At 36.8% G+C, this 14989-nt stretch overlaps 1 protein-coding gene, 1 non-coding gene and 1 pseudogene across 7 annotated transcripts in view; all 3 read left to right on the top strand.

Moving 5' to 3' along the window:
• CNOT1 (CCR4-NOT transcription complex subunit 1) overlaps positions 1-14989 on the top strand; it is a 111297-nt gene that overhangs the window by 64883 nt on the left and 31425 nt on the right. For 2 of the 6 annotated variants that reach the window (XM_032424020.1, XM_032424023.1), the window contains exons 17-21: positions 9102-9252; positions 10455-10656; positions 12109-12252; positions 13399-13523; positions 14411-14697. In XM_032424020.1, coding sequence (XP_032279911.1) covers positions 9102-9252; positions 10455-10656; positions 12109-12252; positions 13399-13523; positions 14411-14697 — 909 coding nt within the window. Of the gene's footprint in view, positions 1-9101; positions 9253-10454; positions 10657-12105; positions 12253-13398; positions 13524-14410; positions 14698-14989 lie in introns of all 6 variants that reach the window. The other 4 variants (XM_032424021.1, XM_032424024.1, XM_032424019.1 and 1 more) reach the window with 2 other exon arrangements.
• LOC116644448 lies at positions 1245-2453 on the top strand (annotated as a pseudogene).
• Positions 9557-9692, top strand: LOC116644791. The gene has a single exon (XR_004301827.1). It is a non-coding gene; the product is annotated as a small nucleolar RNA SNORA50 (small nucleolar RNA).

Below are 14989 nucleotides of genomic sequence, written 5' to 3'. Positions count from 1 at the left end.
TTTGTTTTCATCTGAAAGTATTTTGTAATTTCCTTTGACCCATAAGAGTATGTTGTATTTAATTTCCACATATTTGGGAATTATCTAGTTTTTCTTTTGTTAACTGATTTTTATTCAGTTGTGAGTGGAGAACATGCTTTATATGATTTTATAATCTCTTGAAATTTATTGAGACTTATCGTATGGCCTAATGTGGTCTATCCTGGAGAATTTTCCTTGTGCCCTTGAGAAGGATGTGTGTAGTCTGTTGTTGGGTAGTGTTCTGTATAGGTTTGTTAGGATTAGTTGGTTTTATAGTGTTGTTGAAGTCTTCTATTCCTTGTTTAACTGCTCTGTGGTTCTATCTGTTATTTTTTTTTAAATTGAGGTATAATTGACATGTGTCAGTTTGTGTATGTGTTGATTTGATATATTTATATATTGCAGTATACAGTTATTACTGTAGTGTTAGCTAATACCTTTGTCATATCACGTAACTATCATTTCTTTTTTTGTGGTGGGTACAATTAAGATCTTGTCTCTTAGTGACTTTGAAGTGTATAATATAGTATTGCTGACTATCAATTATGGAAAGTAGGGTATAGAAGCCTCCAACTATTTTTGAGTTGTCTATTTCTCCCTTCAGTTTTCCCTTCATGTGTTTGGGGGCTCTGTTTTTAAAGGTATGTATGCTTATGATTATTATATGTCTTCCTGTAAGAAGGATTGGCCTTTTTATTATTATAAAATGCTTTTCTTAGTTCCTGTTAATTTCTTTCTTAATGGCTACATTTTGTCTTATGTTAGTAGAGCCAATGTAGTTCTCTTTTTGTTAATGTTTGCATGGTATCTTTTTTCATCTTTAAGATTAAGGCATCTGTAACTTGAGTTATAGGTATCTTAATCTAAAGTGTGAGTCACTTCTTGACAGCATACAGTTGGATTATTTTTTTTAAATCCATTTGACCATCTCTTTTAATTGGAGTATTTAATCTATTTATATTTAATGTGATTACTGATAAGGTAATTTATTCATGTCACTTCATATTTTTCTGTATGTATTTTATGTCTGTTTTGTTCTTTCATTCCTCTGTTACTGCCTCCTTTACTGTTAAATAGATACCTTGTAGTATATCATCTTAATTCCCTTGTTGTTACCTTGTATATATGCTTTTATTTTTCTCCCTTTGTAGTTACCTGTTAAAATTAACATTTATCTTAAAAAAACCTAATTCTGATTAATAACAACTGAATGTCAATAGAAAGCAAAAATTTACTCATATAGCTGTGTTCCCTTTCTCCTCATTGGACTGCTATTGTTAGATTACACCTCTCTACATAGTGTTCCCATCAAAAAAGGTATAATTATTATCTTGTGTAGTAATTGTCCTTTAACTCAAGTAGGAGATTGGTCTGTGGCAAGCTGTGGACGCTGGTGTCTGTTCCGCAGGATGGAGTTTGTTAAAATTATCAAGAGTAAGGCTTGCTTCAAGAGATACCAAGTGAAATTTGGAAGACGAGAGGGTAAAACTGATTACTATGCTCAGAAACATTTGGTAATTTAGGATAAAAATAAATGCAACACATCCAAATATAGAATGATAGTTTAAGTAACCAACAGAGATATCATTTGTCATATTGCTTACGCCGGCATAGAAGGAGATACCGTTTTTGCAGCTTATGCTCATGAACTCCGGAAGTATAGTGTGAAGGTGGACCTGACAAAATATGCTACAGCATATTGTACTGGCCTGCTGCTGGCCTGCAGACTTCTCAGTAGGTTTGGCAGGGACAACATCTATGAAGGCCAGGTGGAGGTGACTGGAGATGAATACAATGTGGAAAGCATTGATGGTCAACCTGGTGTCTTCACCTGCTATTTGGATGCAAAGCTGTCCAGAGCTGCTACTGGAAATAAAGTTTTTGTGGCCCTCAAGGGATCTGTGGATGGAAGCTTGTCTGTCCGTCATAGTACCAAACGATTCCCTGGTTACGATTTGGAAAGCAAGGGATTCAATGCAGAAGTACATCAGAAGCACATCATGGGTCAGAATGTTGCAGATCATATGCATTACCAAATGGAAGAAGATGAAGATGCTTACATGAAGCAATTCTCAGGGTGCCTGGCTGGCTCAGTCAGTGGAGCATGTGACTCTTGATCTCGGGGCTATAATTTCAAGCCCCACATTGGGTGTGGAGATTACTTAAAAAAGTAAAGAAAAGAAAATGCTCTCAAAAAGGAAGATCCATTCCTGCTCTCATAAAGAACAAAGTAACTCTAAACATGGTAGAGGAGGTGTGTAAGAACGCTCATGGTGCTGTACGAGAGAATCCAGTCTATGAGAAGAAGCCTTAAGAAAGAAGTTAAAAAGGAGGTGGAACTGTCCCAAAATGTCTCTTGCCCTGAAGAAAGATGAGGTAGCTCAAAAGAACCAAGCTTTCGTAGAGCTTAGGAGCGGGCCACTGAGAGCTAATAAACCAAACCATAATTTCTATGAAGATTTTTCGGCTAAAGACAATAATAAACTTATTCACCAAGCCAAAAAAGAAAGATCAAGTAGGAGATAAAAAGAGAAATAACAACAATAACAACAACAAAAACACATACTGTGGTTTATCTTTATCTATGTCACTTTACTGGTGCTCTTACTTGTTTCATATGAACTCAGGGTATTATGCAGTGTCCTTTCATTTCAGCTTAAAGGATTCCCTTTATTTCTTGTTAGGGTGGGTCTTTTAAGAATGAATTCCCTTAGTTTTGGTTTAACTAGGAATGTCTTAATTTCTCCTTTGTATTTGGAGGATAGTTTTATAATACAGGATTCCTTATTGACAGTCCTTTTCCTTCAGTTCTTTGAATATGCCATTCCAGGGCTTTTTGGCTTCCATAGCTATTAATTTTTTTTGAGGCTCCCTTGTATGCACTAAGTTGCCTCTCCTTGCCATTAAGCTGCTCTCATTGTCTTTTTTTCTTTCAACAATTTGATTATGTTGTTTCTAGGCTTGGACTTTCTGTGTTTATATTACTTGGAGTTTGTTGAGCTTCTTAGGAGTGTAGATTAATGGTTTTCATCAAATTCAGGAAATTTTCAGCTGTTACTTCAACAAATACTCTTTTTGCCCCCTTTCCATCTCATCTCTCCCTCTGGGACTTCCATTATATATATGTTGGTACATTTGGTAGTGTTCCACCTGTCTCTGAGTTTAGTTTTTTCTTTCAATTTTATAGGCTGGATAATCTTAGCTATCTTCAAGTTCATGGATTCTTTTTTGCCTCCATGAATCTGTTCTTGGGAACCTGTAGTGAAATTGTCAGTTATTACATTTTTCTTTTCTTTTCCTTCCTTCCTTTCCTTTCCTTTTCATTAAAGATGTTATTTATTTGGGGGGGGCAGAGAAGAGCAGAGGGGGAGGGAGACCCCACTGCTGAGCAGGGAGCATGATTTGGGGCTCGATCCCAGGACCCTGGGATCATGACCTGAGCCAAAGGCAGATGCTTAACTGGCTGAGTCACCCAGGCACCCCAGTTATTACATTTTTCAACTTTAAAAGAAAGAATTCTTTTTTAAAATTTTTATTTACTTATTTAAGCAATTTCTATACCCATTGTAAGGCTCAAACCCATGACCCTGAGATCAAGAGTTGCACACTCTTGCAACTGAGCTAGCCAGATGCCCCAAGAAATAATAATTTCTATTGACATGCTCTATCTTGAGGAACATCTTTTTTTTTTTTTTTTTTTTTTTTTTTAAGATTTATTTATTTCAGAGAGAGCATTGTGTGTTCAAGTTGGAGAAGGGGCAGAGGGATAGGGAGAGAGAATCCCAAGCAGATTCCGTGTCGAGCCCGATGTAGGGGTCAATCCCACAACCCGAGATAATGACCTGAGCCGAAAGTAAGAGTCAGATGCCCAACTGACTGAGCCACCCAGGTCCCCCTCTCCCCGCGTAGCATTTTAATTTTTAAGCAATGTCTACACCCAGCGTGGGGCTAAAACTCAAAACCCTGCAATCAGGAGTTGTATGATCCACCAACTGAGCCAGCTAGCCGCCCTTGAGGGGCATCTTTTTAAAGTTTTTCTTGTAGTTTTTTTTTTTTAACATGCTTTACTTCAGTTTTTGGAATGTAGTTGATATAGCTGATTTAAAGTCTTTGTCTACGAAGTCCAGCATCTCTTTTTCTCAGGACAGTTTCTGTTGATACCATTTTATTGGTGTGTGCAGGCCATGCTTTATTGTGTTTTTTGTATGTCTTGTAATTTGTGGTTGAAAACTGGTAAGTTTAAATAATGTGGCAGTTCTTGAAATCAGGTTCTCCCCCCATCACCTGAATTTTTTGTTTTGTTGCTTTTTTTCTTTTGTTTAGAGACTTTGCAAAACTATTTCTTAGTGTCTGTATTCTTTTTTGTCACGTTAGGCCACTGACATCTATGTTTGGGTAGCCTTGTGTTCAGCTAAGACTTGGGTGATTTTCTTAAATGCCAGGATTAGTAAGTTAACTCTTTATTCTGTGATTTTGTGTGCATATTGGGGCACATCTTAACACTAAGCCAGTCACTTGATAACTCCTTGTTAGCCTTCACTTCCTTCTTAGAGCCTGACCCTCAGCTTGAGGTGAGAGCTTGGTCCTTTTCAAGTCTTTTTTGGGAATACCGCAGATTCATGTATTGGCAGTGCTCTACACATGTCCGAGGACTTCTTGATTCCCTGGGAAAACTGAGAGTTCTCAGTTTCACCCATGGGAATCTTATTCCCCAGATGTTCCTTTTAAGCTTTTTGGTTAACCTATTGTTTACTCAAACTATTATCTTCACCTCAGGCAGCCAGAAAATTAAAACAATTACCTTTAAATGTATGTAACAAATACCTCATGAGGAAAAGGCTGTTTGTGGTTGGCCAGCTCTTAGGTCACATAGAGATAATCTTGCCATTGTGGTCTCACAGGGAACCTCTCTTGAAATAATGACAGCTCTCTGAGAATGAGGCTTTGAAGATGTCTCCAGTCAGTTCTGAGCCCTGTCCTTTGGCTGTCAGGCTGCTGATTTTCTCTATGGTTGTGGGCTATTAGTTTTCAAGGTTGCTGTCCAACTGGAGAGGGTGCATGGGAGTAAAGCAAATGGAGATGCCAGAAAGCTTGCTTTTATTACCAAGATCCAGTGTTTCTGGAATAAAAACTCTGGATTGTTTAAAAAAAAAAAAAAACTCTGGATTGTTATAAGCCTTTAGTCTTCAGAGTTCTGATATAGTTGATTCTGATAATTTTTGTCACTGTTCTAGTTGCTTTTATGGAGGAGAGAATATTTGGAGGTCGTTTTACTCCACCATTTGCTTATGTACTGTGTATTTTTTTGTAAGTTCTGAAGCATAATAAACACCTGTGAGTCTGCTGTGTAGCTTAAACCGTAACATTTTTGGAGCTAACTTTGTCTTCCTCTCCAATCCTGTTTCTTAACCTTTCCCATGTAGATCTTGAATTTTATTTGGCTTTTCTGTGCTTTTTAAAAAATGTACACACATATATCCCTGTAACTTGGTATTCTCAACCAGGGAATATTTTGCTCCCTCAAGAGTGAGTTGATACTGTTACTGACTGTTACAAGCAGAGAGAAATGTGCTATTGGCATTTAGCAGGTAAAGGCCAGGGTTGCTGTTAAACATTTTCAGTCCACAGTAGAGCCTCCCACAACAAAGAATTATCCAGTCCCTAGTGCTAATAGTGCAACAGTTGAGAAACCCTGCTCTGTAAGTTCTTAATGTTCTAAAATTTAAAGTTTATGAGTGTTGCCTTTCACATTTGTGTATTGTAATCCACCTGGAATTAAATAATCTGGAATTAAATACTGGAAATTTAAGGGCATATTGAAATTGGATAAAATGTTTTGTGTTTATGTGTAAGGATGTAGTTTACCCAACTCTAGGTTCCAATTTCTTTCTTCCTTTCTTTTTTTTTTTTTTTAGAGATTTTATTTATTTGACAGAGAGCAGGAGAGCACAAGCGGTGGGAGTGGCAGAGGGAGAGGGAGAAGCAGGCCCCCTGCCCAGCAGGGAGCCTGATGTGGGGCTCGATCCCAGGATCCTGGGATCATGACCTGAGCCAAAGGCAGTCGCTTAACCAACTGGGCCACCCAGGCGCCCCTAGGTTCCAGTTTCTTTTATTGATGTATTAGAAGAACCTATCTTCTTGAAGAATTTAATGAAATAATGCATGTAAAATGCCAAAGAAGGAAAGTTCTTCCAGTTAATAAATACAGAAATAATTATGATGGAGTTATAAACTTCAGTGGATGTTAAAAGTCGTGAGAGAATGTTTGAGGAGCAGGACAGTCACCTAATTTCAGACTCTCTCCCCACAAACTACTGTATAATAACAAAGAGGGAAAGTAGTAACATTTCAGTGGAGAAGCTTGGTATATGCCAGGTTAATTTATTGATCAAAAGTGATCACCAGCTATCTAAATCATATGCCTCCTAATAAAACACACTGAAGGGGCATCTAGCTGGCTCAGTCAGAAGAGCATGTGACTCTTGTTCTTGGGGTGTTGTGAGCTTAAGCCCCACATTGGGTGTAGAGATTACTTAAAACGATAATAAAAATAAAAAATAAAATGCACTGATAAGAATATAATGTAACTTATGTAGTAGTCCTGCAACAAATGCATCTAAAATCTAAGGTATCAGACAAACTCAGATCAAAGGATATTGTATAAAATACCTATTTTAAGAAATCAAGTTCAAGGAAGACAAATAACAGCTGATGAATTTCTCCAGTTTAAAGAAGCTAAAGAGGTGACAACTCAGTGCAGTGGATTGGATCATGACGCAGGGAAAAAAATATCAGTGAAGTACATTTTGTGGGAATAATTGATGTAATTTGAATATGGCCTATTTTATTTGTGTTAAACTTCCTGATATTTATTATTCTACATGGTTATATAAGAAAATGCCCTTGTTCTTAGGAAAAACATAGTGAAATATTTAGGGACAAAAGATAGCATCATCATCACGGATACTTTTTGGAGGAGAGTATAGAAAGAATGGCTAAACAAATTGGGCAAAATGTAACTAATGGGAGTTCCTAATATTCTGGCCTCTAAGTTTGAAATTGTGTCAAACATAAAGTTTTTTCACATAGTAAGGACTATCTTAATTAACCGTAGTTTATCAATCTAAGATAGCCACCGTTTAATATTTTAACATCTGAAATGAGTCATATCATTAGTGACATCTCAACAGTTATAATTAGCTGAGTTATTTCCTTTTTGTGTAATACATAAAATAATGTGTCTTAGAATTGAAGGCATTTTGTATTCAGTGCAACATAATGATGATTATTTACTAGTGGAAGCCATTAACCCAGGGCATAGGTGTCTTTGGAATGGTTTCTTTTTAAATTAAAAGGGTTTTTTGTGGCTCTTACCCCACCTTATTCTTGTCTTCTATGGTAACCATTTTCTTTTATATTTTGGGGTTATCTTTGCATTTAAAAAAAGTATTTGTATTTTTCCTCTTTACTGTAGAAAAGGGAGTATATTATATACACTCTATTGCAAAATGCTTTCATTTGATCATATATCCTAGAGTTCACTCCATAGAATCAAAGAGCTTCCTTATTTCTTGTAATTGCTGCGTAGTACTTCATTGAATAGATGCTTGTGCTTTAGAAAACCAGTTTCCTATTGGTGGACATTCTGATTATTTTTGCTATGTATCATAAATAGTGTTGCAATAAATAAGTGTTTTGTATCCGTCATCTTTGCCAGTATATATTTGGACCATTAGAAGTAGAGGTATTGGATTAAAGGGAAATGCATGTGTAATTTTGTTAGGTACTGGAAAATTTCCCTCCATAGGAAGTTTTCCATTCTGTATAACCACCAGCAGTGAAAATGTCTATTTCCCCATAGCCTTGCAAATGGAGTATTTTCTAATCTTAAAGATGAAAGTGGTATGTCCGCTTTTTTAATTGCAAGTTTTAATTGCAGGGGAGTAGGGACGGTATTTTGAACCTAGATACATAGAGGCTAGGGAGAGCTAGTCATGTCTTTTCTATTTGAAATGTCTTTGTTTGCAGCATCTTTTGGAAATTAAGTTTTAATTCTTATTACTAAGGTAAATAAGTAGACTCACACTTTTAGTGCTTGACATCTCCCTCTTTTCCATGATCTGTTAATATTTTTCTTCCTTGCTTTCTTTAATGGATGAAAAAAACAACTCATTGTTCATTTAAAGTCGTAATCTATATTGGAGCCACTGTGTCTTTTATATTGGCACAGGCAAGAATTTTGTAGATTGTGCTGTAGTGATTTAATATACAGTTTTATCTTTTTTTCCACACGTGAAATAATCATCTTCTCTTAGTGACTACTTTTACTTCTTGTTGCCCATAGTAAGATTTCTGAATTTAGGAGGAAACATTTAAGATGGTATGAAGTTTGTGTAGAGTTTAGGAATGCCATTTCTACAGTTTTAGGAGGCAGTAACACCTTAAGATAGGAAGGTGGGTTTTTCATTAAATAAACATTTATTCTACTTGACGTTGTAGAAGTCAATTCTTTAAGTGCTTGTCAAGTGTAGTGACTACATGTGTATGGTATTTTTTACCTATACTTAAATAAATGTTTTGTCTTTATGAGAAACTAGTATTAAGTTTTCTTACCTGTTTGCTTTGATATGTCTAGGTTTGGGCATAATTTTTGACAAAGTGGTTGAGGATATATAATGTTTCTTGGAGTGTTACAAAATATATTTGTTGTACCATACACAAGGTTTAGTTTCAGGGGTATAAATTAGGTATCTCCAAAAGAGAGCCAGTGCTCAGAAAATCCTCCTGTTTAGTGATGGATGCAAAGACATGGGGTATGCTGGAAATTTAGCCATATGTTCTAGCAGGTTTTCTTTATTAGAAAATCAGGTTTGGGGGTGCCTGGGTGGCTCAGTTGGTTAAGCTCTGACTCCTGTTCTCAGCTCAGGTCTTGATCTCAGGGTTGTGAGTTCAAGCCCCACATTGGGCTCCACGTTGGGCATGGAGCCTACTTAAAAAACAAGAAAAAGAAAATCAGGTTTGTTTCTTTAGGTGTTCTGAGTAACAGCAAGTGATATTTTTCATTTTTCTTCTGTCTTTAGGAGTGTTTCTCAGGAGTTATCAGAAACCATCCTCACCATGGTAGCCAATTGCAGTAATGTTATGAACAAGGCCAGACAGCCACCACCTGGAGTTATGCCAAAAGGACGCCCTCCTAGTGCTAGCAGCTTAGATGCCATTTCTCCTGTTCAGGTAAATTAATACTACAACTGGTACATCTGTGTTTGTTCATAGACTTGGAGTAGAATAAACTTCTACATCATTAGTAATCTCTCAAAGGAAAATTTGTCTAAATATATCACCTTATAGATAACCTGCATGTCTAGCATCCACTACTACATTTTAAAGGAGATCCATAAATAGGCATTATAGTTGAGGATAGACTTTAATCATTAAATAGAACGTGACTCTGAGAGGAAAGATACAAAACAACTTATTTAGGTAAATGATAAGGGCTTCTTTTTAAAATAAGAATAACTTAGACTTGAGACAAAATAAGCACTGCCTTTGAACCTGATGTGTCTTGTTTGTAGCTTCACGGGCCAAGCAACAGTGCTAGAGCATAAGGACTTGTTATAACTGGGGCTCTTCAGCTCTCAACTGAACTGCTCTTTTAAAAACAAGGTACATTTAAGTTACTCCCTGACACCAACCACCCCCCTTCTCTCTGGGAGCAACATATTCCGCTTCTGTTTTCATCTGCATTGATTGGCAGATTGGGGTTTAAGAAAAGAATGTTTAGTGATTCTTCAGGGGCCACTTTATAAAAGGCATTTTGTGTACCATTTTCTGTGTCTTGAAGGTCTGAAATAATGCCACAAACTAAGAAGCTTGAAAGTGCAGTTATTAGATATTTTAAAAGATCTTTTGGTGAATAGCATACCTTGTTTTTTGTTTTAAATTAGAGCTGATCTCCTCCAGCCCTCAAGATCTTCACATTTTGAGTAGATGTATTTGTTTTGACTGGAAATTTATTTCTAATTGCTAATAAGCTTTTGTGTTGAAAGCTAAATAACGTAGTTTGAGAGATTCTTTATGTTGTAAAGGGGCTTATTGGAAATTTTGAAGACCTAATTTAACAACTGTCCTGTGTCACTACTAAGTGCTTAGTGCTATGGTTGCAGGGCGATTCACCTTAAATGTTATTCTTGAAGTTTTGTATCCCTCATATTATGGCTCTGGTACTTTGGCAGAGGCTAACTCTTGAAACCTACTCCGAGAATAGTAAGAAAAATGAGTAGCACAGAGAATTTTGAGAATTTAGGTATCATCGTGATTGCTTGGGGTTTTGCAGTTTATTAAGCATATGAAAAGCTAAAGATTTCTTTACCTGTGTCATATGTCTGTATGTTCTTGAAGTATGTTTAATACATCTTTATAATGTTTTTCTTTAGATTGACCCTCTTGCTGGAATGGCATCTCTTAGTATAGGTGGTTCAGCTGCCCCTCACACCCAGAGTATGCAGGGTTTTCCTCCAAATTTGGGTTCTGCATTCAGTACCCCTCAGTCACCAGCAAAAGCATTTCCACCCCTTTCAACCCCAAATCAGACAACTGCATTCAGTGGTATTGGAGGACTTTCATCACAGCTTCCAGGTAAGGGGGGGCAGTGGTGGATGAGAGTGCAGATTATTTGTAAATCTCATTGTGCTATAGTGTGGGGTAAGGTGTTTGGAGTCACTGTGATAATGAAAGCTGTTTAAATTGTAAAGTTGTTTCAATCTTCAAAGCTGGGAGGAGAAAACTGTACTGTTATAATATTAATTGATTCAGATTATAAGGATTCCGTATTACCAAATGATAGTATAAACAGTAACAAGTGTGTTAATCACATTCTGAAAGATGGAGGTTTAGATAAAGAATTCACAGCTTTATGAATCATTCAGTAAATAATAAAGGTAGGAAATATTTCGCATATCAGATTCAGTATATGTTCTGCTTCATTGCACCTCATCTACCTTGAAAATGATAGTAAATCCCTAAAACTTTTTTAGTTATTTCAAATATTTTGGCTTTGAACTTTATATTGAAGTAAAGGTTACATTTTTTCCCCTCTCCTGTACCCATTTGTTTCTCCTAAGCTCTCTGCATCTTTTATCTTCAGGGTATAAGTTTTAGTGTACAAAAATTAAGGGTGAAAGTGTAATGACTCTGTAACCTAATTAACAGTGCTGCTATATGGTTCTAGCCCTGATTGTTGGTTTATTTAAGTCAAAATTAACTTCCTTCATAAGGCCTTCTTAGCAAAGTTCTTTTATAATTTCTGTTTGCTAGAGTTGAGAGGAATAAGCAAGTCCTGGCTCGTTGCCAACTGGAAGATAGTATGAAATTCTTTAGTTTTTAATCAGCGATAAAAGCAAACCAATTCCAGGGCGCCTGGGTGGCTCAGTCAAGCGAGTATGTCACCCTGCATTGGGCTTCCTGCTGAGCGGGAAGCATGCTTCTCCCTCTCCCACTCCCCCTGCTTGTGTTCCCTCTCTCACTGTGTCTCTCTATGTCAAATAAATAAAATCTTTAAAAAAAAAAAAAAGCAAACCAGTTCCTCTTATTTTGACTACCTTATATATCATATCACCTATGAGAATGTAAAATGTTAAAGATTTGCATATTAATTTTATTAAGAATATAAATACATGAATAATTCTAAATGCTGAAGACATTTTGGTGTTGTCCATTTTTTTTTAATAAGATTTTTTACTTATTTGAGAGAGTGAGCATGCATGCACGCACAAGCAGGGGTGGGGGCAGTGGGAGAGGGAGAAGCAGACTCCCTGTTGAGCAGGGAGCCTGACACAGGGCGCGATCCCAGGACCCCATGGCCTGAGCCGAAGGCAGGCATTTAACCAACTGAGCCACCCCGGCACCCCACGTTGTCCATTTTTATCTACTTTTATTAGTTTAGATTCTCTATAAAATTAAATAGATATTGTTGTAAGGGAATTGACAAAAACACTGTCTTTTTAAATAAGAACCTATATCTTTGATGTAAGTAAAGTCAAGAATATGAGTAATGATAAGACTTCTGGCTGCCTGCCTTCTTTCTAGTAGGTGGTCTTGGCACAGGCAGCCTGACTGGTATAGGAACTGGGGCTCTTGGACTCCCTGCAGTGAATAACGATCCTTTTGTACAGAGGAAACTGGGCACCTCTGGACTGAACCAGCCTACATTCCAGCAGAGTAAGATGAAACCTTGTAAGTGGTAGTGTTGTCTGTGATTGTGAAGTGTGACTGATGCACATAAAGCTTTTTAGATTTCCGGTTTGTTGCCCTAGAGTTATGTGGACAAAAACATTGACTTAATACATTGTTAGTAGGGCCATATGTTGATGTGCCTCCTAGGTCAGTGGGTATTTATTCACAGACTTGAGTCCTGCAATAAAAAATTGAGTTATCACTTCACCATTGATCTGGATTGTTAGAACAGTATGATGGTTAATAAGAGGTAGCATCTTTTAGGGGCATTACTCTAAAAATAAGAAATATAGTAAAAAGAAGAGACTTCTGGCAGTTTAAATGTATGTATATAAATCTTAGAGTTATCCTAAAAATGTGTTGGTGGTGGTTTTTGTTTTTTGTTTTTGTTTTTTTTTAAACAATTCAGGAGTGGCCATGAGAATTTCAAACTTCTGTTCAGCCTGACAGTTTATAATGCAATTTATTTTAAGGTTAAAGCTTTATGATATATATAGCCTTATATGTAATAAATATCACCATATAACATATCTGATGTAACTTGGACAACAGTTTTTAAAATTTCACCTCGTTAGTAAAGTTAATTCTCAAAGTCAGAAGTCCTCTTTGTAAATACGTAGGTATTGTTTACTTACAAATACCCTTGTTGTTGAGACCAAATATTCATTATACAGGATTTGAAAGTATACCAGTTCACTTGAAAATGTTAGTGTGAAAGGCTTGTCTGAATGTTACGTTTTGTAGCATGCTTTGTGTTTATATCAGTGTGTTATGCACATGCATTGATAATTCTTACATGTTAGATGTCATTTTTATTATAAAATAGTAAAGACTTGTTAACATCAAGGGAGGTCGTGTTAAGGATAAGTGCATTGTGAATTTGAATGTAGTGTACTTTGATGGTTTGATAAAGCTTGATGAAGAAAATACTAAGGTAGAACTATAGTTGTAAGGCAATTTTGTTAAAATCTTCTTTATGTACCTAAAATACTTGAATATTGATCTTTGGCCACTTAATAATTTCTTCATTTTCTTTATTTTTTCCGTTGAAATCAAAAGGGTATTTTTCTTTTTGGCTCTCTGTGTTTAATGGGCGATTGGGGAAAGAGCTTAAATGCCCACTGGTTGCCTTTCTGTTTCTAACAGCGGACTTGTCTCAGGTGTGGCCAGAGGCAAATCAGCACTTTAGTAAAGAAATAGATGATGAAGCAAACAGCTATTTTCAGAGAATATATAATCACCCACCACATCCAACTATGTCTGTTGATGAGGTAAGTGTCTAAGATGTTCTAATACTTTATGGTTTACATAAATCTTTTTTTTTTTTTTTTTAAAGATTTTATTTATTTATTTGACAGAGACAGAGACAGCGAGAGCAGGAACACAAGCAGGGGGAGTGGGAGAGGGAGAAGCAGGCTTCCCGCTGAGCAGGGAGCCTGATGTGGGACTCGATCCCAGGACTCTGGGATCATGACCTGAGCCGAAGGCAGCCGCTTAACGACTGAGCCACCCAGGCGCCCTGGTTTACATAAATCTTAAATCTCCTTTCAAAGTTTTTAGAAATTCAGCTCAGAGTGTTCTGGTATGTGTATGTATACCCTTTGAAATCTTAACATTCGTCTCAGGCTCATTGTATTGTTAAATATTTTGTTTAACAATTCTTTTTTTAAAGATTGTATTTTTTTTTTAAGTATATCTGTTCTTTTTAGTAATATCTACACCCAATGTGGAACTTGAATGCACGACCCCAAGATTAAGGGATACATGCTCTTCCAACTGAGCCAGCCAGCCTCCCCCCACCTTAAAGATTTTATTTTACTTTTTAAAGTATATTCTTTCTTTTTTTTTTAATTTTAAATTTTTTTTTTTTTTTAAAGATTTTATTTATTTATTTGAGACAGAGAATGAGAGAGAGAGCGCACATGAGAGGGGGGGAGGGTCAGAGGGAGAAGCAGGCTCCCTGCCGAGCAGGGAGCCCGATGCGGGACTCGATCCTGGGACTCCAGGATCATGACCTGAGCCGAAGGCAGTCGCTTAACCACCTGAGCCACCCAGGCGCCCTAAAGTATATTCTTTTTAACAATTCTTTGAAGAATATTTAAGGAATGCTTTTCATAATAGTTTCCTTTATGCGTGTTTTGTTTTTGTCTTTTTCTAGGTATTAGAAATGTTACAGAGATTTAAAGATTCTACCATAAAGAGGGAACGAGAAGTCTTTAACTGTATGCTGAGGAACTTGTTTGAAGAGTATCGGTTTTTTCCCCAGTACCCTGATAAAGAGTTACATATAACAGCCTGCCTGTTTGGTGGGATAATTGAAAAAGGACTGGTCACTTACATGGCACTAGGTCTGGCCCTGCGATATGTTCTTGAAGCCTTACGCAAGCCTTTTGGTTCCAAAATGTATTATTTTGGGATTGCTGCACTAGATAGATTTAAAAATAGGTGAGTGAATAGGTTTTCTATGAAGCAGTTACCTCTCTTTTTTAAAGATTTATTTATTTTAGAGAAAGTGGGCGCGCAAGAGCAGGAGGGGCAGAGGGAGAGGGAGAGAGAGAATCTCAAGCCGACTGCACACTAAGCACAGAGTCTGACGTGGGGCTTGATCTCACCAGCTCGAGATCATGACCTGAGCCGAAACCAAGAGTCAGATGCTTAACCAACTGTGCCACCCAGGTGCCCCTGAAGCATCTCTTTTTTATATAAGAAGATATTAACTATCATTTATCAACTAGTT

This window comes from Phoca vitulina, unplaced genomic scaffold (assembly GCF_004348235.1).
Source record: "Phoca vitulina isolate PV1807 unplaced genomic scaffold, GSC_HSeal_1.0 scaffold30, whole genome shotgun sequence".
NCBI lineage: Eukaryota > Metazoa > Chordata > Mammalia > Carnivora > Phocidae > Phoca > Phoca vitulina.
Note: the sequence above shows the minus strand (reverse complement) of the source record. Positions and strands in the feature narration are given on the sequence as shown.